At 43.8% G+C, this 24,603-nt stretch overlaps 1 protein-coding gene across 3 annotated transcripts in view; it reads right to left on the reverse strand.

Moving 5' to 3' along the window:
- The window catches only part of SYTL3 (synaptotagmin like 3), a 93,492-nt gene that overhangs the window by 47,430 nt on the left and 21,459 nt on the right, over positions 1–24,603 (reverse strand). For all 3 annotated transcript variants that reach the window (XM_036110074.2, XM_036110077.2, XM_036110076.2), the window contains one exon: positions 8,528–8,592. In XM_036110074.2, coding sequence (XP_035965967.1) covers positions 8,528–8,592 — 65 coding nt within the window. The remainder of the gene's footprint in view (positions 1–8,527; positions 8,593–24,603) is intronic.

A 24,603-nucleotide genomic window follows, 5' to 3' on the forward strand; every position in this document is an offset into this window, starting at 1 on the left:
GGAGAGGGTGCAGAGGCAGAGAGACGCAGAAATGGTCCAGGTAGGAACACCGGTGCTCAGAAAGCAGCAGGGATAGTCTAGCGGCCTGGGGGGACATCTGAGATAGAATATGGGGAAAAAAAGATCTGGGTTGAGTTGATGTATTCAAAGCACCTTGGACAATCTGAACAATTCAATTTTTGAGTTGCTACTGTGAACAAAGCCAAAGGCATCATGAAATCAAAGATGGCTACACTCAAGAACCTGCCTTCAGAAGACTATTACCTAGAAACACTGGGTGAGAATCAAAGGTTTGAAGGTCAAGGGCTTACTTCACATGGGAGTCATAAAATCTGACCTGACAGTCTCTGTTCTGATTTAAATGGACGGGTTTGAAAATCTGTCTGGGACACGGCGAGCAATCCAATCAGCTGGGAAAATCACCTCTAGGGCTCACACCCCCTCCTGTGGGTTTGTGTTCAATTTGTCTTTCCTCTGAAGGACAGTAGTGAGAAGGAAATATTCAAGAGATAAGATGCCACATTTTCTTTTAAATAAGACAAAGCCATATACAAAATTATGTATCTGAGAAATAAACATGATTTCATAAAGATGCCCTCTCATGAACAGAAGTACATCAACTAGGCAGTTGGTCTGTAAACTCCAGAAAGCTTTCCTCAATCATCCTTGCAAAATCCACCTGCTGAATTGCACGGGTGGGAGGTCTTTACTGAGCCAACAAGCAGAGAGGCAATCAAGGCAGGGCTTTGTGATAGGGTCACCCCTATTTACTCATACCTCCTTCTTGTAATCCGTGAGCCTGAGTGCTCCAACCCCCAGACAGCCAGTCCTCCCAGCTCTTCTCAAAGCCCTGCAATCAGATGGGCCATATCCAACTGCCCGTGTAGAAGAAGAGAGCTCCAAAAAGTCACATGAGTGAAATCACACTCCTGGGAGGGGGTGATAAAACTTCTTTTCCTTCATGATTATGAGACATAATATGGTCCTGGATAGCTATATCATGGATCATTGAGACCATTATCAGAAGCTATATTAATAGGGGCGCCTGGGTGGCTCAGTCATTAAGCGTCTGCCTTCGGCTCAGGTCATGATCCCGGGGTCCTGGGATCGAGCCCTGCATAGGGCTCTCTGCTCAGCCGGGGAGCCTGCTTCTCCCTCTCCCACTCCTCCTGCTTGTGTTCCCTCTCTTGCTGTGTCTCTCTCTGTTAAATAAATAAATAAAATCTTTAAAAAAAAAAAAAAAGCTATATTAAGGTACAGTCTTCCTAAATTATTTTATTTCCCAATTACTAACCATGGAGTGAAAGTCACAACAGATTGTTTTATATGTAACATTTAACCATTCTGAAACTTGAAAAAATATTAGTACTAAGAGTATTAGTATTGTCATCTTTCTGCTCTTAAACTCAAATATCAAGCAATAAAACGTCATGGTTGTCAAATAAATAAATAAATAAAATCTTTTAAAAAAAATGTCATGGTTGTAAAAAAAAACAAAAAACAAAAGCAAAAAAAAAAAAAAAAGTAAAAGATGCATTCACAGCAAGGAGCCAGAAGAGGGCACTATCTTTATAAGCTTAGCAGATGCCAAAAAAATAAGATTGGTTTTCAGTTTTAGTTCTCTAAGTTATTAGTGATCTAGAAAAGTGTCATCATAATTGTTTATTATATTTGCTACCTTACCAGTGGCTCTCAAACTTAAAATGCATAAAAAATTATTTGGGGACTTGTTAAATACACACTCTGGAGTCACGGTCCCACGGAATAGGGAACTTTGAATTTGAAACAGCTTGCAGCTGGTCCTGGAGCAGGGTTCCCAGAAGCCACAGTGAAAACCCTAGGCTCAGAGATAGCCAACTGCCCGAGGGTGGAGGGGCAGGAGGTGATTATGCCAGATGGCTGGGTAGCTAGCTGCTTACAGGACACTGCCGACCCTATGAAGGTCTGTATGTTTTGATCATTCTCATGCACCCCAGATGAACCACAACTACGGCATACAAGGAATTATTTTAAGACGACAAAACTAAATAGCAAATTATAAAATCTTAGAGGGGAACAAAAGCCAGTCTATAATCAGAAAAAAAATGTAAGAAAAGCAAAATACTTAAAATATTTTTTGTATCATCTATGTGCAAAATAAAAAATTGGAGCTCATCTTTTCTTATTTTTAAATCTTTTTAAGGGTTGGAAAAGTAGCCCAACAAACTGCTACAATTAATACCTATTATACTTCATTGGATTATTACTTACACTTTGTCTACTTTCAAGGAAATTTGGGGAGAATTTACCTTAAATGGCACACATCCAATAGAACCATTAAAATAGGCATATAAAAAGGAAATGGGGTGACAGAGAGCATAATGATTCTTGGAATTCCTTAAACTGAACATTAAATTTGGCTCTAGGTTTCTGGATGCTAAAAAGGAAAAGAACTCTCTACAGAGAACATAACCTTGCATCTCCAAACAGCTCCATCCTTACTGACTTCATTCATTCACTCATTCACTCATTTACTCAGAGCTCCAACCCTCAAAGAATTCTACAGGAAAAGCTAGGGTTGACTGTATGTACCCAAGAAAAAACTTCTTCTGTCAAAAAACATAATGACATAGGTGCAGCTAACAGGACAGAAAAGAGCAAAGAGCCTTAACATATAAAGAACTTCTGCAGAAGTTCAAACAGGTGGGAAATATTCAACCCCACTAGGAATTAGATGAATTCAAATGAAAACGACAGGAAACCATTTCAGACTACCAATGTGGTTTTATCAAACTGATACAGTCTGGATTGTTTTTTAAGAACAATTCCTTTTTTTTTTTTTCCTAAAGATTTTATTTAGTCATTTGACAGAGAGAGACACAGCAAGAGAGGGAACACAAGCAGGGGGAGTGGGAGGAGAAGCAGGCTTCCCGGAGAGCAGGGAGCCCGATGCGGGGCTCGATCCCAGGACCCTGGGATCATGACCTGAGCCGAAGGCAGACGCTTAACGACTGAGCCACCCAGGCACCACCTAAGGACAATTCCTACTGGTAAGGAGGGTACACCCTTCCCAGGGGCAATGTTCCTAACCTCTCATCTTATCCTTCTCTTTCTAGAAATATTCAGAGATGTGCCAAAGATTTATCTACAAAGATGTCCATTGCACTTGTATTTATTATTTTAATAATATTATAAACTCCCAAAAATGTAACAGCAAAACCGGAAGTTCCCTCACTGTACCACAATGGTGATTTGGTTCGGTAAATGAAGTCACATTCCAATGTTGGAATGAGATGCAGTCATCAGAAAGTATGTAGTTGATGATGGATAAGAATATGGAAAAATGTTCTTTGTAAATTATTATGTGAAGAAATAGTATAAAACTGTATATACAATTTGATCCCAATTATGTAAGTCTATTAGCTTGGCACATATAAAATTGCCTTCATTCAATAATTTTTACCTAAAAACATCAATTTCTTAATGGTTTAATTTCAATACTTTTAAAAATGTGTGTGTGTAGATATGTGTGTATATGTGTATATTTGTATACACACACACATACATGCATATACCCTCACAAACATAGATGTATTGATTCACCAAAGAACAGATATGATGTATGATGTACACCAAAATGTTAACAAAAGTTTTCAGGGTGAAGTCATTGTCTTTTAAACATTATTTGTTATGCTTTTCTTCACTTCTCAATTTTTTAAATGAATATATATCGCTTTTACATTCAGAACAAATGTAATTTGAAATCCTGTTTCAAGGGATAGGAGTTCGTGGTGGCCAGAGTGTGGTAGGACAGCTCACGTACCCTGCCCAGGGTGGTGTAAATGAGCACATACTTCCTGAGGGTGATTTGGCAAAACACATCAAAGCCTTTCAAGTGTTCACACATTTGACCAGTCCTTCTTCTTAGAATCTCTCCAAAGGAAATAACCAGAGATGCCAAGATACCCGTACAGGATGTTTATCACAGAGTTATCTGTGGTATGACATTTTGAATACAATAATATACTTCCTGACAAGAGGGAACAGGTTGAATAAAAGACAGTGCATCCATCTGATGTATTTTATGCAGGGTCAATATATGTTGGAACAACTCTTAATAGCATAAGAAAATGTTTGAGCTGTATTGAATTTTAAAAGCAAGATTAAAATCTATATATAGTCTGATCATAAATCTGTTCAAAAAACCTCTAAGCCTGGGGGCGCCTGGCTGGCTCAGTCAGAGGAGCACGCAACTCTTGATCTTAGCGTTGGAAGTCTGAGTCCCATGTTTTGGGTGTAGAGATTACTTAAAAATAAAATCTTTATAAAAAGAAATGTAAGTCTGTATGTGCACACACACATGCACAGCATCACCTAGAAAGAAGACTGGAAGAGTGTGTGTGTGTGCAATTAACATAGTTTGTTGAGTGGAGGGATTTTTATTGCCTTCTGTACACTGTTCTGAATTTCCCAAATATTCTACAAAAAGTATGCATTACTTCTATAATCAGAAAATGAACAACTTTTTTTAAAAGAGAAAAGAAAGTTCCCTCTTCACTAAATGGAGGATGGAGTATGGGGAAGCAGGTGGACTCGTGGGGACCAGCTAGGAGCTCCTGCATTAGAAGTGGGAATGAAGAGCAGGGGAAAGGTTCAAGATACTGGGGAGGCAGAAAGGTCAGGATTTGCTGACCTTTGGATGCCAGGAGGGAGTCAGGTATGAGTCTCAGGTGCGTGGATTAGGGTAAGGAATACAGCCTACGGTAGCCAGCTTCTGACGGGCTCCAGGGCCCCTTGCCTCCTGATCCACCCTGTACCGTCCCTCCCACCCTGAATAGAGCAGACCTGTGTCACCACAGGATCGAGCAGAAATGACAGGGTGTGCTTTGTGAAGCACGGGCATAGAAGAGATTGACAGAAAGTAGGATGGAAGTTCCTAGGAGTTCTGGGGAGGTGAGGGCAGGGGACACTGCGGGAGGATGAAGTCCTAAGGATGGATGGTGGTGATGGTTATACAACAACGTGAATGCCCTTAGTACCATTGAACTGTACGGTTAAAAATGGTTAAAACGGTAAGTTTTATGTTGTGTATATTTTAACCATAATAATAAATTTTTTTTTTTTTTTTTTTTTTTTTTTATTTATCAGAGAGAGAGACAGAGGCGGGCAGAGGGAGAAGCAGGCTCCTTGCTGAGCCAGGAGCCCGATGTGGGACTCGATCCCAGGACCCTGGGATCATGACCTGAGCCGAAGGCAGACGCTTAATCGACTGAGCCACCCAGGCGTCCCTAATAAAATTTTTTTAATATAAAAAAGGTAGGGCTCTGCCTTGTCTCTCACGCCAGGGCCCTGGGGGAAGCCAGCCACCACGTGGTGAGCACACTCAGGCGGCCCTGCCAGAGGCGGGGGTGCGGAGGAACCCAGACCTATGGCCATCAGCACCACGAGCACACCGGGTATGTGCATGAGCCCCCCAGAAAGCAGATCCTCCAGCCCCGTCAGCTGAAGACAGAAACCATATAAAATAATATTGATTGTTTTAACATTTGGAGGCATTTGCTATCCAGCAATAGAAAGAGGCACAGATTTGAGCCATCTGGTACTCTTCGGTGTCTCGTACCACCATCTCGTTTCCCCAGCTTCCGATGAGGATGTGGAAGGCTGGCAAGAGCCGCATTCCCAGCATGACAGCAAACACTAGGTGACGTGCAGAATCTCAGTCTGCAGCACAGCGGCCAGCAGGGCTTGCGGCGGGCTCCCCACCAGGCCCGCCAGGGGGCGCCAGAGAGACCGGAAGGCACGAGGTTCCCGAGCACGTCCGACCCCCCGCGAAACCGAGGGGTCCGCTTCCTGCAGTTAGCACCTCGGGGCTTCCCACAGGCCTCCCTTTTTGCCTCTCTTCCTCCGATAATACCTGTTTCACCAGTTCCCTGAATTAAATCCTCTTCGCTCAAATCCCCACGTGGTTTCTATTTTCCTAACTGGCCCTCAGCGGATACAGCACGCGGACCAGAGTCCACTCAATTACTGTACCAGCGCCAGCGTCTGGTGGGGGCACAGGTGTAAGCGAGGGGGTTCCCACCTGCCCGGGCGAACCGTCACCCCGACGGCCCTTCCCGGCTCCTCGCCTGCCAACCTCCGCCCACCCACCCGAGCTCACACGTGTGTTCCCCCAGCTCGGCACTTTGCCCTGGGCTCTCCCCGCCTTTGGAGCCCAACTCGCCTAAAATTGGACAATAAGAAAATGGGACACCTCGGCATGTGAGGGAGCAAGTGCAGAGGAGGAAGCAATTTGTTTTTTCTTTGTTGTTGTTTGTTTCTTTTATACCTTGGGAGAGACAGTAAGAGAAAAGGATGATTTCTTCTCAGGCTGACTTTCATTGTCTACTTTTTTTTTTTCTTGATCTTTTCATTCTGGTGGAAAGTCACAGGACAAAAAAGAGAAACCCAGGAGTTCAGGTTCATTCCTGTCCTACACCTTTTCTTATGTCAGGTGGCCAGCCTAACTGCTTCTGCTCACTTTTACTCACCAGAAGAGTGCCAGAAAGATGATGAGAAGGTAAGGAGCACGCACACGCGCACACACACACGTGTGTGCAACAGATGCATGCCACACACCTGTGTTCTGGCCTGCAAGCTCATTTCCCTCATTGAAATAATAGTACTAAAACTTTCAACAGTGTATTAAAAAGTTTCCAGGAGAGGTCTTCATGGACTTGTTTTGAGAAATTACAGAAATTTCACTCCCCAGTCTTACCGTTTATGAAGTAGGAACTGAGTGAAAAAATGACAATCTACCACCCGAAGAAGACCCCAGCCCCATAACAAAAAGGTGTTTTTTTTTTTAATTTTAAGTACAATCTACTCCCCACCATGGGGCTTGAACTCACAACCCCAAGATCAAGAGCCACATGTCTACTAACCAAGCCAGCCAGGTGCCCCAACAAAAAAGTATTTTAAAGACACAAAATAAAGCAATACAACTTAGACCTCATGCTGCCATGCTTGTCTAGATTATGCCCTAAATGGAGATGACAGCCCCAGGGAGGCAAAAAGGGTGGTTAGTGGATAAGACAAATTTTAGTGTGCTCCAAAAGGTCTCAGTACAGAAACAGAAATATACCTGGGGTAGTAAATTTTCATGGATGGGTAGTATTTAGGAAAAAGTGTTAGCAAGGCTGCTTGGGACAGGAGAGTGGACTGTAAGGAAAAGTGTGGAGAAGCACTGTCCTGGGTGAGACCACACGCACTTGCTCACCCTTTGCTCGAGCATACCCCTTAGCATTGTACTTCCTTCCAGATTTGTAAGAAACTCTGCAGAAACATAATCTTTGCTTGAGTAAGAAGAGTCTGGAATATAATCCAGGAGAGAATGTAATGCCAACTGATTATCAACCTCAGCTAACAGTGCCTTTTATAAAAGCTTGAGTGTCAGCGCTCCAACACATGGCTTCCTTTCCTTGCCAACACATTTTGGGTTGTGGCTAAATAGCTTCTTTATCTCAAACGGTCACTTTTTCCAGAAGAAAGAAGGGTTTCAAGCCACCCTGTTCCCTCTAGGTCAGACTAGGCTCCTTGTGTGCAGTCCCCACTGACCCACATCACAGAGGATGTGTGTTACCATGTGGATGAACGCGAGTCACAGAGCACGCGGGCTCCACTGGATTTTGATGACACGTGTGTGCCTTTGTCCGATAAGCTGTTCTCCTGTCTGTGCAGCTCACATCCTGACATGGCATTGCTGTTACCAGAGAATTAGTTCTCCCCATGGCTTCTGGCCCCAGCTACCAATTACACCATTACATCAGCTTCACAAATACTTCATAAGATATTCCAGGTGCCCGGACCGTATGCACACTTGCACTCAGAGACTCACGACATGCTCTCACTTCCTAATCATCAACCTCTGCCAAATTCTAATACCATCCACCACCCAGGGCCTTCAGCTATTCCATCACTTTGTTCAAGTATCATGAACAAGGTTTTGTGCTCAGTGATGTAAGGGGCTAACAAGATTTGAAAAGCACAGTTGCTGCATATGGAGAGAAAGAGAAGTATACAAATAATACAGCATAAGGCACTTTCCCCAATTATGGAAGGGATGGACAAACCAGAGCTGCTGGACTCTCAGAGGAGGGAGAGCTCACTCCCACAAGCAGGAAGTCGGGGAGACTCCAGGGAGAGCTGGGGTACTGAGGGGAACACCGCAATGAAAGATGCTGAGCAGCATGGGCCAAAGGGTAAGCGCAGAAAGCACAACCAAACAGAACAGGAGCTCAGAAGGGCACGGCCTGCCTACCATGACCTGTAAAGTGTTTGTTTGTTTGTGTTAAATAGGCTCCATGCCCAGCATGGAGCCCAACATGGGGCTCGAACTCACGACCCTGATATCAAGACCTGAGCTGAAATCAAGAGTCAGACGCTTAACCCACTGAGCCACCCAGGTGCCCCCAGCCTGTAAAGTTTTTTAGTCAAAAGTCTTAACGCCAAATATTTTAAAACTGGGAGTATATCATTTTACCTTAGAAAAAAACTTAAGAGCATTTACCTTCAGTTGGAAATTTCTTGGCTCGTTCCTCAAAGAACCATTCTCCAGTTTTTATTTTCACATTTCTGAAAAACAAGCAGAAAGGAAGCCTCAGACAGAGATGGGCTGTATTTGGCTCATGAGAGGTAGGTAGATACTATCACATAAGATTCGTCTTGCAAGGGTCCTCCGAGTTCAAATTTCTGGCCCCAAACCTTACTTTACAGATCTCTTGTAGAGGTTAAATGATCTGACCAGTCAGCAGCAAAGCTGGGAGTCTCTGCTTGGGTCTATTTTATCCTATATGTAACATGTGCATGCAATGTGTACATACTAACATATGTGTGTGACCAACACATATTAAGTACTTCATGTTTTCTGAATAAATATACAAGGAGAAACAAAATTACCATCAAAATGATCAATTACTATTTTTACGGCAGTGAACAATGGCATGAAAGATAGTCAACAAAAAATCCTAGGTTAAGGTTAGTTTGTGTTTGTTTGGGTTTTTTTTAAAGATTTTATTTATTTATTTGACAGAGACACAGCGAAAGAGGGAACACAAGCAGGGGGAGTGGGAGAGGGAGAAGCAGGCTTCCCATGGAGCAGGGAGCCCGATGCGGGGCTCGATCCCAGAACCCTGGGATCATGACCTGAGCCGAAGGCAGATGCTTAACGACTGAGCCACCCAGGCGTCCCAAGGTTAGTTTGTGTTAACCACGTTTCCTAAGAGCTAACAGAGTAGCCGAGAAGTTTCCTGGAAGGACCTGAAGTCTGGAATGTGGGATCCATGTGCTTCATGAAGACCCGGGACCTGGGTCCAAGTGGACCACCTGAGAAATGCCCTCTTCTTGGCCAGCTGCTCGGCTAGCCGGTGCTAGGGTTCCTTGGCATCCCTGCATCCCCTCCAGTCTCGGTCCCAGGAGGAACAGGGCCCTCTGTATGCGCACTGCTTGAAACCAAAGTCCCCAAATGCCTTGTGCTCTTGACAGTTCCCAAATTTCGGGAGAAGCTACCCTCAATGTCAAAAAACCTTGGAAATGTAGAATTGTTAACATCATTTTAGGATGTAAAAACGTAAACACACAGATGCTACAAGTTTTTCACACCCTTAAAATAATGTGCCACAAAACTTGCCAATTCCTGGATTATGAAAGTTTAAGAAAAAATAAAACTTCAACTTACGAATTCTCGTCTATAAAGTACCAAAATAAGTTCTCCATTAGGTTCTTTTAGGCTATATATGAACTCAAATGGATTTTTCTTAACTAATGCTTACAACTGCTATAAATGTTAAGTCAATTCACAAATATATGTCCAACTGTATGTTTTTAAAATACCCTCTTTCTCTACGGAGTTCTAGTAATTGTTAGAAGACACCAACCAGCTTCTTCCCCTTTATCCAGTAAGAAACTGTTATGTTCTCTGATGAGTAAGTAAATTATGATTCCCAATGCTTAGTGACTAGAACAAGGGAAAAATACACAGGACTTCTATAAATTGTGATAACAGAATTTTGATAATCAGTCACTACCCTTCAGAGCCAAAATATATAAAATGTTCAGCTGTGATATGTCTCTAGAGAGACAGGGAAAAGTTTGCACCATAAAATCGAACATCTAATCTACTAAACCGACACGAAACACTGAGAACTCGGCTCCTTGGAAGTTCCCCCTCTGGTGCGTGAAAGCAAGCATGGGATCAAAAACCAGGCGAAGTTTGGAGAGATGAGTGGGGCAGGTGGTGAATTCACGCTCTTTTGAAGGACCCCACTTGCCACCTATGCTCGTGGGCAACTCTTCCATCCGCAGGACGAGGTCTAACCATCAGATGAAGAGAGCTGAGGAACAAAATCAAATGTGGAAACAGGAGGCCTCCATCTAATAAATGAACTCCCCTTCCTGGACTTTTCTTCCTGGTGGTGGTGACCCTTTCAGCCAATCTACCCTGTCCTGCTCTGCAGCCTGTTACCCTTGGGACCAACAGCATCCATGTACCAGACGGTGCGGGGATGGCGCAGGGCTCGGACTGGAAGGAGGTCAGAGCTGAGAACTCAGCGGTGCGTCAAACCACGACCCCCTACGGTCAGCCGAGGCTAGCCAGACACAGCCTGCCGCGGTGAAGTGGGCACACGGAAACACCATCACGAAAGGAAAGCTCAGCGGAGGGAGGGGGAAGGTGGAGACACCTGGGTAAATCACCGTCCTCCTCCAGCCCTGGCTTCAGAATCTATGCAGTGAATTAAAATATCTGTCCCCTGGTGCTAGGTCCTCTAACTGCATATCCCAACTGACTACTTGTGAAGTTCAAGCAGGAGCTTGTCTGGCAGGACAGATCTGGACACAGACTTCAGGTCTCTCAGGCTCGTCTGTGATTAAAGAATAGAAGGATAAAAACAGCACAGTCCTAAACCGTGTGCCAAACAGCATGTTTTTTGCATTTGAGGCTGTTTCCTTTGAGAACAGATTTGAGCTGGATCTCCCAGTCCTTGCAGAATCAGCCGTTCCTAAGCAATGATTCCCTGATACCCTTCCTAAAGGCTCCCTGTCCACACCAATCCCCAGGTACAAAAAGGGGAACCCTTTGTTGCTCTTACCGTCTAAGACGGCGGGGAGCAGACCTTACAGTAGCGGCACCTGCACGTCTCTGTCCTCGTTAGGGCCAACCCAGGGTAGCCTGACTCACAGCAACCAGAGGAAGTGTTTATTATTTCTTCCCAGATGATTAATCAGAACCTGGCTATGAAAGCTTCTTGAAACATTTTCTGAGCTCAGCAATAGGCTAACGGGCTTTTACATCCCTCAGAATCGAGACTTGCTTCTTTAAAACTTATTCAATCAGGGGCGCCTGGGTGGCTCGGCCCGTTAAGAGTCTGCCTTCATTTGGCTCAGGTCATGACCTCACGGTCCTGGGACTGAGTCCTGAGTTGGCCTCCCTACTCAGCAGAGAGTCTGCTTCTCTCTCTCCCTCTCCCCTTCCCACTCATGCTTGCTCTCTCTCTCAAATGAATACCAAAAAAAAAAAAAAGTTAAAAAAAACTTTTTCAATCAATTGACAAATACATCTCAAAAAGCAAAAGCCTAGGGTTTGTGGAGACAGCAGAAGCTCCGGAATTGGGAGAGCTGAATTTGGTATCTGACCTTGCCATTGACTCTGCGTGAGGATCATTGGCATAAATGCCCAGCACATGGTGCAGAGCCAGCTCTAACTACTGGAGGTCCCGCCATCCATTCTCCATAGCCTTGGGCTCTGCTCATGCTGCCCTTTCATCAGCAAACAAGAAATGACTGTTGAAAAGCACTTTGCAAATCCCAGCATACAAATGTTGAATGATACAATGAATGGATGACCCGGAACAGAAAGATCGTTTGACCTGTTACTATCAGAGCAAGCAGGGAGCCAAACAGGCCTGTTGGAATGCAGTTTTACTTTGCATCTAAATTACTTGCATCTGCGGATAGTTAACTGTCCCATCCACACCTTACACTCTTCTAAAAGTCAGCATGATGTCCCTAGAGTTGCTTAATGTATTTTATATATATATATATATATATATATATATTTATTTGACAGAGAGAGACAGCGAGAGAGGGAACACAAGCAGGGGGAGTGGGAGAGGGAGAAGCAGGCTTCCCGCGGAGCAGGGAGCCCGATGCGGGGCTCGATCCCAGGACCCTGGGACCATGACCTGAGCCGAAGGCAGAGGCTTAACGACTGAGCCACCCAGGCGCCCCAGAGTTGCTTAATGTATTTTCCAGCATGCAAGGGACAAGAGGTGAAAATCGGTCTGCAGAGTCAGGATTCTGGGAACGCCTACAGAGACATCTTTCCCCAGGGCAGATCTGCTCTCCAACCAATGTCCTGATGGCCAGAAAGCCTCAGGAGGCCCCTGGTGGCTCATCAGACCAACAAGCTGCAAAAAGTCCAAATGAAGAAGCCGAATATTGTAAAACTGAGACCCCCCCCCCCGCCCCGCCCAACTGCTCTGTGCTAGCTTATCCACCTGTTGGGTAGTTCCCAGCTGAAGTAGTCTTAGGCAAGCATACAGTGGAATTTTATTTTATTTTTACTTCAAATAATCTCACATCTAAGATGGCTTTTAGTTACAAAGCAAAGCAGTGAGGTTTTTTTCCTGCCAGCTCAGTTGATCCGCTTTCAACATTTTCACAGGAAAAAAATACTGATCATAGTGATTAAATCCTAGGTAACTAGGGGAGGACTCAGAGAATCAAGATGAAGATAAAGAAATGATTGTATCGAGCTGCTGCCTCCCCTCCTTGCAAAACATTAGTAACTCTCCCTCAGCTGACCTCAGAGAGAAGACGGGTGCCCCTGTGTCATACTCAGGGCTGTATTCATAGCCCCAAGCGTGACTGGGGTGCATCCCAGGGGCCAGTGAATCCATGTGGGTTGGTGAATGAATAAAAAGCCCCAGTTCTGTGGGGAGCACCTTGAGAACTGTAGGGAGAAGCTGGGATCCTGCTGGGGTGCACACTGAGATCTAATGTGTATTGGCCCCTCTAAGCACATGGGGGGGGCACGGACTCAGGCACCAGAAACTGTAAACAAGGGAAGCAAGCTGGGGGCAGACAATAAGGAGGGGTGGGGACTGTGACGAGCAGGAGAACCCGTGGCCCATTGCAAGGCATTAAAATGATACATATTATACTTCATGCAGGCCCAACACACAAGGCCCAGGGGCTGTCGGCAGCCTGTTGGCCACGCGTTTGTGATTCTTGGTTTGTTACATCAGATAACTAGTTGACAAAAGTGAGAAAAATTCCACTGTAGCCGGACAGAGCTGTGCTTGAGGCCTTGACAAAAAATCAGATTAGATGCTACGAATTGCCCTATCTTCCCCAGAGATCTGGGAAGGGCCGCCCGCCACCAAAGGGACCACAGGAAGGGTGAGAAACAAGGAGCCCATGCTTGTTGGCAATTCTTCAACCTGAAGAGACAATGGAGAGCCTCTGACAAAATGCCGGAGGCTTCTCGGGACGCACAGCACTGGGGGAACCAGGGAACCTTTCAGAAAGCACTCTGTCCTCAAAAGCACCTAAGACCCGCCTCTAGGAGAAGCAGACAGAAAGACAGAAGGAGAAACCACGCTGACATGAAGAGACATCAGACTAGAACAAAGACAAATCTAGGAAACTAGAGAAAAGCAGAACAGACTGTCTGCCAACTCACAGGAGCAGAACGGAGATGCAGGAAAGCTGAATCAGTGAGCTCACCCAGTAGACGGGCTTTTCCAGAACATGAACAGAAAAAATGAAGGTATCAGATTTTGGAAGACAAAGTCAACCTACATATTAAAAGTTATTCCAGGGCGCCTGGGTGGCTTAGTCGTTAAGCATCTGCCTTCGGCTCAGGTCATGATCCCAGGGTCCTGGGATCGAGCCCTGCATTGGGCTCCCTGCTCAGTGGGGAGTCTGCTTCTCCCTCTCCCACTCCCCCTGCTTGTGTTCCCTCTTCGCTGTCTCTCTCTCTGTCAAATAAATAAAATCTTTTAAAAAAATAAATAAAAGTTATTCCCTAAGAAGCAAGGGCCAGTGGCATAAAAGATGATCATAGGAATCATACCTAACTGAAGAAAATGTTACTGAGTCAAAAACCAAGCAAACCTTCACCTCACACCCATTAGGGTGGCTACTACCAAAAACAAAACAAAACAAAACAACCTGAAAAGAACAAGTGTTGACGAAGATGTGAAGAAATGGGACCCTTGTGTACTCTTGGTGGGATTATTAAATGGTGCAGCTACTATGGGAAACAGTATGAAAAAAATTAAACATATAAGTACCATATGAGCCAGCAATTCCACTTCTGGGTCTATCTCCAAAAGATCTGAAAGTAGGGTCTCTTCTCTTAGAGATGTTTGCACACCTATGTTCACAGCAACACCATTCACAATAGCCAAAGGGTAGAATTAACCCAAGTGTCCATCAGCAAACAAATAGACAAACAAAATGTGACATATACACACGATGGAATATGCACCTTGGAATATGCAGCCTGAAAAAGGAAGGAAACTTGCAATAAACTACAACACAGAGGAAGCTTGAGGACATTCTGCTAAGTGAAATGAGCCATTTGTAAAAAGACAAGCACTATATGATTCTACTTATATGAGCACCTAGAATCCACAAATTCAGAGAAACAGAACATAGAGTGCTGGTTTCTAGTGGAAGGAAGAAATAGGGAGTTGTTGTTTAATGGGTATGAAGTTTCAGTTCTGTGAGATGGAAAAGTTCCAGAGATGGATGGTGGTGATGGTTGCACGAAGATGTGGACAGACTTACTGCCCCTAAACTGTAGGTAGAAAAAGAGCTAAGATAGTAAATTTTATGTTATATGTATTTTACCACAATTAACATTTTTAAAATTTTTTTAAGATTTATTTATTATTTGAGAGAGAGAGGGTGCACAGGGGAGAAGGGCAAAGAGAGAGAGAGAGAAAGTCACAAGCAGACTCCATGCTGAGCGCAGAGCCCCACATGGGGCCAGATCCCATGACCCTGAGATCATGACCTGAGCCATTAAAGAAGCCGGATGCTTAACCAACTGCACCACCCAGGTGTCCCTAAAAATATGTGTTTTTTAAACAAGCAAATCCAAGGGATAAGAAGCTCAAAGGAACTTTATTCCATAAAACCAACATAGAGGAGCTCACACCCAGACATGGACAAGAAACTGTTTTTAATTACAAGGATACAGGGGGAAAAAAAACAATGCTTGTAACATATAAAAACCAGATGATCACTAAAGAAATAAAAATAAAAATAGCTTCAGATGTCTCTGTCATATTAAATTCCAAAAGACAATGAGAACACATTTCCTGAACTTTGAGATGAAAAGGTTGGGACCTAAGATTTTAAAACCCAGTGAAGTCATTACTCATGAGGGAAGGCTATGGAGGACAACCTTAAATTTGCAATGACTCAGATCTTATGCCACCGACATGCTCTTCTGGGGCAAAAAATCCCTCAAGAGACCCTTCAGATGATTGAAAAATGAATCAAAATAAAGAACTTGCAAATTGGGAAATTATGGTCTCAAAAGATTGGCAATGAGTGCTTGAATGTGTTAAAACTTAGAGTTGGTTTAATAATTGTAAATACAATCATAAAACTATGCAGGTGACAAAAATAATTATTGAGGGAGATATTATAGGACATAAAAGTAATAACTTATCACAATATAAATATTTCAAAATGATGAAATGAATAACATTTATAAAACATTTCTGTCTCTAGGGGCGCCTGGGTGGCTCAGTCATTAAGCGTCTGTCTTCGGCTCAGGTCATGATCTAAGGGTCTTGGGATCGAGCCCCTCATTGGGCTCCCTGCTCAGCAGGGAGTCTGCTTCTCCCTCTCCCACTCCCCCTGCTTGTGTTCCCTCTCTCGCCGTCTCTCTGTCAAATGAATAAATAAAAAATCTTAAAAAAAAAAAATTTCTGTCTCTACCCTGGGTACCTCATGTAAGTAGAATCATACATTTTTCCTTCTGGCTTATTTCATTTAACATAATATTTGTAAAGTTCATCCATGTTTTAGCATGTATTAAATTTCATTCTTTTGTTGTAGCTGAATAATATTCCATGGCATGTATATATCACATTTTGTGTATCCATTCATCTGTTGATGGACACTGGGTTGTCTCCACCTTGTGACTATTGTGAACAATGCTGCTATGAACACTGGCTTATTATTTGAATATTTGAAAGCTACAAGGTTGTTGTCAAAACCAACATTAAGGGGTGTCTGGGTGGCACAGCCAGTTAAGCAACCAACTCTTGGTTTCAGTTCAGGTCATGATCTCAAGGTCCTGGGATCCAGCCCCAAGTTGGGTTCCGTGCTCACCAGAGTCTGCTTGAGATTCTCTCTCCCTCTCCCTCTGCCCCTCCTGCTCATGCTAGCGCTCTCTCTCTCTAAAGTAAATAAATAAATCTTTAAAAATAAAAAGAAAACCTTAATATTTTCATTTTGTTATTTCAGGTGGCAGAAGGTTTTACAATATACTAGCTCTTAGGATCTGTCAGCATTCTTAAATTTATTTATTTTTTAATTTTAAATAGGCTCCAGCCCCAATGTGGGCTTGAGCTTATGACCCTGAGATTGAGAGTCGCGTGCTCTATTGGTTGAGCCAGCAGGTGCCCCAGGATCTATCAGCATTTATAAGAAGATTCAAATTTTAAATACTCAGGTTTCCTAAATCAATCTGAAACTTAACCCAGATGCGTTTAACATGTAAGATTATATGTTCCATAGGATGTTATATCCATCCTACCTCCTTTCCCAAGCACTAGGCAACATAAATTTACCACCTCTAGATTATGGAGCCTTAAACACAAAGTAACCATTTCAGAGGTGGCAAAATCTACACTAGGCTTTGAGGATTCTGTTCAAGGTAACAGTTTCACTGCCTTGTTAGCAAGTTTTTACAATTTTAAAAGGGGAAGGAATAACTGATTTCTTATCTGATGACTTCATTTCTGTGGTTATAAAAGTACTGTTCGTATGAGTAGCAAAGTACATAGCAGAATTAGGCAGATGTATTTCTTTCCTTTTAAAGAAGACCCTTGTTAATTTCTTTAAAAAAATCATTAAGTATAAGCTTGAAGCTAACAAAGATATCACAAACTCTAATCCCCTCATCGCCAAAGCATCCCAAAGACAGAAGGGATTTCAGAGGAGTATAACATACTGAAGTCAGCTTTAACATTAGCTAGAAATCCATGGGCAACTTTCTTTCAACAAACATGTCTATTCTTAACCATCTGTTTTAATGGAACAGTACAGGAGTTGAATCATCTAAAACCACTAAATCCACACACAACTTCTCTTTGGCATTGGAATGCACTTTGGTCTGCTCTATGGACATGGGTATGCTATTGTGAAAATTCCTAGGAACACATGACTTCAAAGGAACTACAAACCTGTCCAGGATCCCTACATCTGCCAGTACCCTTAACACTAGCTCAGAGTGTTAACCAAGTACTGTGCAAAGCACCAGCCCAGGAAAGCAGCCTCCTCGTGCTGACCTTCCCCAGAGGGCGAAAAGTTTCAGCAGAGCTGAGTGTGGTGACAACGTCAAGTATGAACAAGGGAATTAACGATACAGAAGGCTTACTAATCCCAAAGAAAGGTTTTAAAAGCAAGGCCTGTGTGACTAATCAAGTACTGATCACAGAAGAAATTTCAGCTTCAACAAAAGGAATGATATTCAAATTACTGTGAAAGCATTCCCTTTAATAAGTACAAAATAAACTTTTCAAAAATAAACTTTTCCCAAAAGTGCCCTAGACATTTCTACTTTTTACTATACGTTTTAGTAGCACAAGGCTTCAAAGAATATTATATGGTCATTATTCCCATGTGGCCAAGGGATTAAAAAGAATGTCATGATCCTACATACAATTAGCATCTATCATATTCCTTCAGAAAGCAATGTACATATACCTTGGGAAACAGCCAAGCTATACTGTGAGGACAAAAACAGATGCCATCTCCAAGTCAGAAATAAGAAGAAAAAAATTTTATCTTAAAGAACACAAGGCTTTTCTCTTGTGAAATAGGTCTTAGCGGCTAATCTCTTGAGAATGTGCAGATGTAAAACTATGTGAAATATTTTACTCAATATATTCAACTTGTGTATACTTTTTTGACATGAACAGAGTTTCTATCAGCAGAGTTAAAAATCAGATTAGAAAAAAATCAGGTTTTGAAATAGAAGCTAGGCAGCACACACATGTCACTTTAACCTTGGCACCAAGCTAAAATCCTTCCTTGCCAGCTCCCCTATACCATATCCAGCATTCAATTTCTTTTCAATATTTAGTGGAGGTAGACCTTTTATTCACTTGAAGAGCAGAAGTATTTACAATAATGACTGCAAATTATTCCATTCTCATACATTAGCTATTTGCCTTGGTGGATATGAAGTGGGGATTCAGTATTTTATCAAAACATGGGATTAGGAAAATGTTGGGACTATCAGTCTGAAATTTCAAAGATTATATTTTTCCAAACTCTGGGAAGTTTTGCTCTAAGCAGGAAACACAATTGCTATAAAACTTGTCTTGAAATGTCATTTGATTTTCAACAAAAATTATTTGACACAATGCAAAAGATCTAGTACATCATTCTGTAATGATATCTTTACATCTAAATCCTAATCTAAAATGTATTTGAGCAACAACAAAAAAATCCCCTTTAATAAATTCCAAAATCTTATTTTAACCCTTACTGCTCTGTAGCAATAATTCAAATCTCAACCGGAGAACTAAGAATGTGATAATAAATGCCAAGGTCTGTATATCAATTTGCAACTAGGCACTCTTGAGTTTCTCTCCATTAGCTTCAAGCATAGTACATCAGAGACAGGTGAGCAGCCCAAGAAAGTATCCTCAAATCAACAGGACTGCCTCCCACCATTTGAAACCCTAACTCTAAAATCTCTGTTCTAATTATTTATAAATAGCAAACATTCCTAATGAAACAGAGAGAGAACAACCCAACAAGTATCTGAGACTGAAGAATGAATGATTGCTTATGCTCACAGCCAGTTACAAAGCAAGAGAAAAAGATCACAGTTTGAAGGGCAAACGTCTTGAGCACCTGTAATTCCTCAGCCGTCTACTTCAGGAGGATGAGCAGGTTTTCTCTAGACACATGAAATTGGATACTACTGCACAGTAAATAATTTTGAAGGGAAAAAAAAATCAATGTGAACCTAAGTCATCAAGTTCAATCTTATTTTTTAAAACCAAAGCTAAAGCAAACAAGCAAATATAAAGCTTAGTCTCTCTGACATTTCAACATGGTTGTTACCTTGCACCATTTCATCGTGGAAATTGTCAGTACATGGAGGGGGGAAGGGGACATTAAGCAAAGAAGCAAGGACGCATTTACACCTCTTTCTCTTTTTTCTTTCTCCCAAATCACACTCTTTTGATGGCTCCTACTGAAAACATAGGCCCCCCACAACTAGAAGCAACTTTCAACCAACTTTGTTCTTCCAAGTCCTTTTTGACGTGTCTTTGTTTCCTGAAGTCTTTCTGCTGCCTCTCTTTTGCTCTCAATTTCACTTCACCTCCAGCCTTATCACTTCATGCCCAGTTCACTGAGAAGATGTTCCTGCGGATCATTGGCCTTCACCTTCCCCGGCCCCTGACTCCAGCCCCTGACTCCACCCTCCGGAACACTGGCGCACTGTGGTATGGCTTTCTTTTGGCTAAGCATCTATGCCCACACCCCATTTCCTGCAGCCCAAGATCCAAGGTCTTCTGAGTGGCTTTTCTCCCTGCAGGCAAGAGAAGGCAGAGATCTAGAAGGGGAGGGATTCAGGAGACCAGGGCTCTAATCTAACTGACTCCCAGGCCTTGGGCTAACTACCTTCTGTCTCTTAGCCTCTTGTTTCCTCACCTATAAAATTGGGATAATAGTCGTCATTGCCCTGTAAGACTGTTTTAAGGTTTAAATGAAACACACAAGATAAAAAACTTCTGCACAGCAAAGGAAACAGTCAAGAAAACTAAGAAGCAACCCACGGAATGGGAATGACATTTGCAAATGACATTTCAGATGAAGGGCTGGTATCCAAGATCTATAAAGAACTTCTCAAACTCAACACCCAAAAAACAAATAATCCAGTCAAGAAATGGGCAGAAGACATGAACAGACACTTCTCCAAAGAAGACATACAAATGGTTTACAGACATGAAAAAATGTTCCACATCACTAGCCATCAGGGAAATACAAATCAAAACCACAATGAGATACCACCTCACACCAGTTAGAATGGCAAAAATTAACAAGACAGGAAACAAGTGTTGGTGAGGATGTGGAGAAAGGGGAACCCTCTTACATTGTTGGTGGGAATGCAGGCTGGTACAGCCACTCTGGAAAACAGTATGGAGTTTCCTCAAGATGTTAAAAATAGAGCTACCCTATGACCCAGCAATTGCACTACTAGGTATTTACCCCAAAGATACAGATGTAGTGAAAAGAAGGGGCACATGCACCTCAATGTTCATAGCAGCAATGTCCACAATGGTCAAACTGTGGAAAGAGCCGAGATGCCCTTCAACAGATGAATGGATAAAGAAGATGTGGTTCATATATACAATGGGATATTACTCAGCCATCAGAAAGGATGAATACCCATCATTCACATTGACATGGATGGAACTAGAGGGGATTATTCTAAGTGAAATAAGTCAAGCAGAGAAAGACAATTATCACATGGTTTCACTCATGTGTGGAACACAAGGAACAGTGCGGAGGACCACAGGAGAAGGGAGAGAAAACTGAATGGGAAGAAATCAGAGAGGGAGACAAACCCTGAGAGACTCTGGACTCCGGGAAACAAACTGAGGGTTACAGAAGGGAGGGGGTGGGGGGATGGGGTAAGCGGCTGATGGGTATTAAGGAAGGCACATGCTGTGATGAGCACTGGGTGTTACATGCAACTAATGAATCATTGAACACTGCATCAAAAACTAATGTACTATATGTTGTACTACATGTACTATGTGTTGTAATATATGTTGGCTAACTGAACATAATAAAAAGAAAGAAAGGAAGAGAAAAAGAAAGAAAGAAAGAAACATGCAGTATAAAGAAATGCTAAACGTTCATCCCCATGCTATCCTCTTTCCCTAAGGATGCCCGTCTCCCTCTCTGGTCCTGACCCTCATCCAGAAATACTCCAAACACAGATGTTCTGAAAGTCACCTCGAGCCAGCTCACCCCTCCCTCCTCTGAGCTCCCTGGGACCCTTAGCAGCCCTTTTTTTTTTAAGATTTTATTTGTTTATTTGACAGAGAGAGTGAGAGCACAAGTAGGGAGGAGAGGGAGAAGTAGATTCCCCGCTGAGCAGGGAGCCCGACGTGGGACTCGATCCCAGGACTCTGGGATCATGACCTGAGCCGAAGGCAGACGCTTAACCGACTGAGCCACCCAGGTATCCTCTTAGCAGCTCTAAGAGGAGACTTGCCTTGAAGCAGAAACCTCAAAGGCCTCCTGCAACCTCGACACAACCCGGAGCCCAGCATGTCCCGCAGGCCTTTTGCTCTGATTGCCTCAACTAGTTAGTTGGTTTTGCTTTTTTAAAATCACCATCCTGGGTCGCCTGGGTGGCTCAGTCGGCTCGGGTCATGATCCCAGGGTCCTGGGATCGAGTCCTGTGTCGGGCTCCTTGCTCAGCGGGGAGCCTGCTTCTCCCTCTGCCTGCAGCTCCCCCTGCTTGTACTCTCGCTCACTCTCTCTCGCCCACGCTCTCTCTCTCTAACAAATAAATAAATAAAATCTTAAAATAAAATAAAATAAAATAACCATCCTACAGCTTCCCCTTTCCTGATTTAACAAACCTCCTTCCCTCCTCCTTGTCCCACAATGGATCCACTTCTTCCCAAGGATCAAGTCTCAAGCTGACAAAGCTGCAGGAAGAGGAAAGCTTCTGGGATCCACCTCCCGTCCAGGACCCCTGTCCCCCATCAGTTATGACTGTCAAATATTCTAAAGTTTTACCAGCCTTCTCTCTAGGATGGGGGTCCAGGGTGTACAAAACCAGAGAGAGAACAGAGAACTGCCAAGAAAGGAGGGGGGTGGAGTACGTGTTGTTATAAATTATTTCATTTTGTTCTGTCCCCCATATGATTTCCTGAGGCAATCCTCGTAATGCAATTATCTTCGGTATTTTGAAAAGCATCCTTATTTCACAATAAGGAAGCTAGGGTTTTAGAAATCACACTTTGTGTACTTAGAGGGTAGAGTTACAATGGCCAGGGCATGAGGCCCTCTTGGGTGCAGATTTCAACACAGGCCGCCTTCCCCGGAGACAGCCTCAGTCTCATCCCGCCTCTCATTGTGTTTTTAGTTTACAGTGAACTATTCGAAGACAAAAAAACGCCAACGCATTTAACCCCTTACCAGGCACTGTTTACCTTTAGACTTCAAATACATATGGATGATTGAAAGGAGGGAAAAAAATCTTAAGACCTTTCTAGATGTTACTGGGAATTGTTACCTCCTCTTTCAAGGGCCCAGGCAGCTCCCAGCAACTCCCTGTCCTTCCCTCTCAAGATAAGAAAAGCCTGAAGGCCTTGAGCCCGGAGCACTAAAAAAAGAAAAAAGCTCTATTTTTAACGTCTTGAGGAATCTCCATACTGTTTTTTGGAGTAGCTGTACCAGCAAAAAAAAAAAAAAAAAAAAGAAAAAAAAAAAAATATATATATATATAAATTTTTAAAAATCAAAAAAAAGAAAAAAAGAAAGAAAGAAAGAAAAAGAAAAAAGCAAAGCCTGAAGGACATTGGCCTCAACAAACCAAAGAGACGTGAAATGCGTGAAATGTGCGGAGTTAGCTCTGATTGAGTCAGCGTGACTTGGCAAGCTGCTGTCCAAATACAAGGTGTGCTGTTCCGGAGCAAAGAAATCTGGTTGAACAACTTCACTTCTTTCTGGATGAGGGACTGAAATTAAGCCTTGCAAAGGGACAGGAAATTTGAGGACATTAATGTCAGGGGCCCAATAAACACAACCCTCCTGACAAAGGGGGAGAGAAAACCCAGCCGCCGCCCCACACAGTGTGGGTGCCTCTCGTGATCTTTGTCCAGGGCACCCACACATTTGCAGCAACACTTAGGAGCTGTTTTCAAATCCCCAAGTCTCTGATTATTCTCCTAGATTCACACCAGACGAATGTTCCTCCCTTCCTCTAGGTTCTGCGATGTCCTTGTGTGCACCGTCCCCAACAAACAGAAACACCCTCTCTTGTGTTTTCAAGTAATCGATGACCAGCCCATTCTTGCTTTGAAAAGTGGGAGTCTGAGCCAAACAGGCTGTTTATCATTTTCGAAATGGGTAGTTCCAAATACCAATTCCGTGTTAAAATTAAAAAAAAAAACAAAAAACAAAAAACCTCACGATGCCAAAAGATTGAAATATGTGAAGATTCAGTCTGGCACTAATAGAAAGAATACTCATTTCTTTATCTGAGTATCCCATATAAGTCAGCCTACCTCCTTCCCAACAGCCTTATGGAAAGCTGCGCAGGAAGGTGGTGGTGTAGGAAGACCCCGAACAAACCTCCTCCCACGGACACCAGATCTGTAGCTTCATATGGAACAACTCCCTTTGAAGAAGAGCTGAAAACCGGCCGAACTGCCCCTCCACAACAAAGGATGGCAAGACCACACCGAGGTGGGTAGGAGACGCAGAGACACGGTCTCGCAAAAGCCGCCCCCTTCCCCCCCAGCACAGAGACCCACAGCAGGGAGGGATCTCACAAGGGCAGTTTCTCCCAGAGGAGCGAGGGGATTGTGCCCCCTACCAGGCACCCCAACCCTTGGGACCTGCACCAGAGAGATGTGCCCCCAAAAGGTCTCACTTAGAAAAAACAGTGGGGCTTACTTAAGTCCCAGAGGCATGTGGTCTCTCTCACATAGAGACCCAGGACAAAAGCAAGTTTGAAAAGCATCTAGACTGTATGTGAAGGAGATTCATTTGCTAATCTTCGAGCATCTGCCAGAGGGGCGGGGGGCAGGTGGGACGCTCTCCAGAGATGAGCACCATTTCTGCTCTCTCTCTCTCCCTGCTAGTGCAGGCGGCGCCCAGAGACGGGGCACTCTCCCGCTGCCGTGGGGTGAACGGTCCCGGTGTTCTCCCATTGCCTGGCCGAAGCCAGCGGGCACGTGAGCTGCTCCTGCTGCCGGACTGGGGCTGGAGGCTGCAGGTGGTCACGGCGTTCTCCCACAGCCTTGCTGCTGAGGGGCAAGAACAGACACGGTGCCCTCCCGCAGCACCACCGAGGCCAGAGGGCACGCACAGCCCAGGCAGTCCCCCAGGGCTTCTCTAAAGCCGGTGGGTGCGCTCCACCCCCTGTGCTCTCCGCTGCGTCGCAAAGCCAGCAGGTGCATGCAGCCCACACAGGGGGCACCCATTGATCCCCTGGCCCTCGTGGCCAGGGGGCGCTTGTGTTCCTGGGCTCCATGGGACTATAAGAATTGCGAAGACAGTTCCTGGCAGCCTACAACCCCCAGCGCCCTGCACAGACGGTAAACTGAAGCACATCCCCAGTCTCCCTGCGAA

Source organism: Halichoerus grypus, chromosome 9 (genome assembly GCF_964656455.1).
Source record: "Halichoerus grypus chromosome 9, mHalGry1.hap1.1, whole genome shotgun sequence".
In the NCBI taxonomy this organism is placed as follows: Eukaryota; Metazoa; Chordata; class Mammalia; order Carnivora; family Phocidae; genus Halichoerus; species Halichoerus grypus.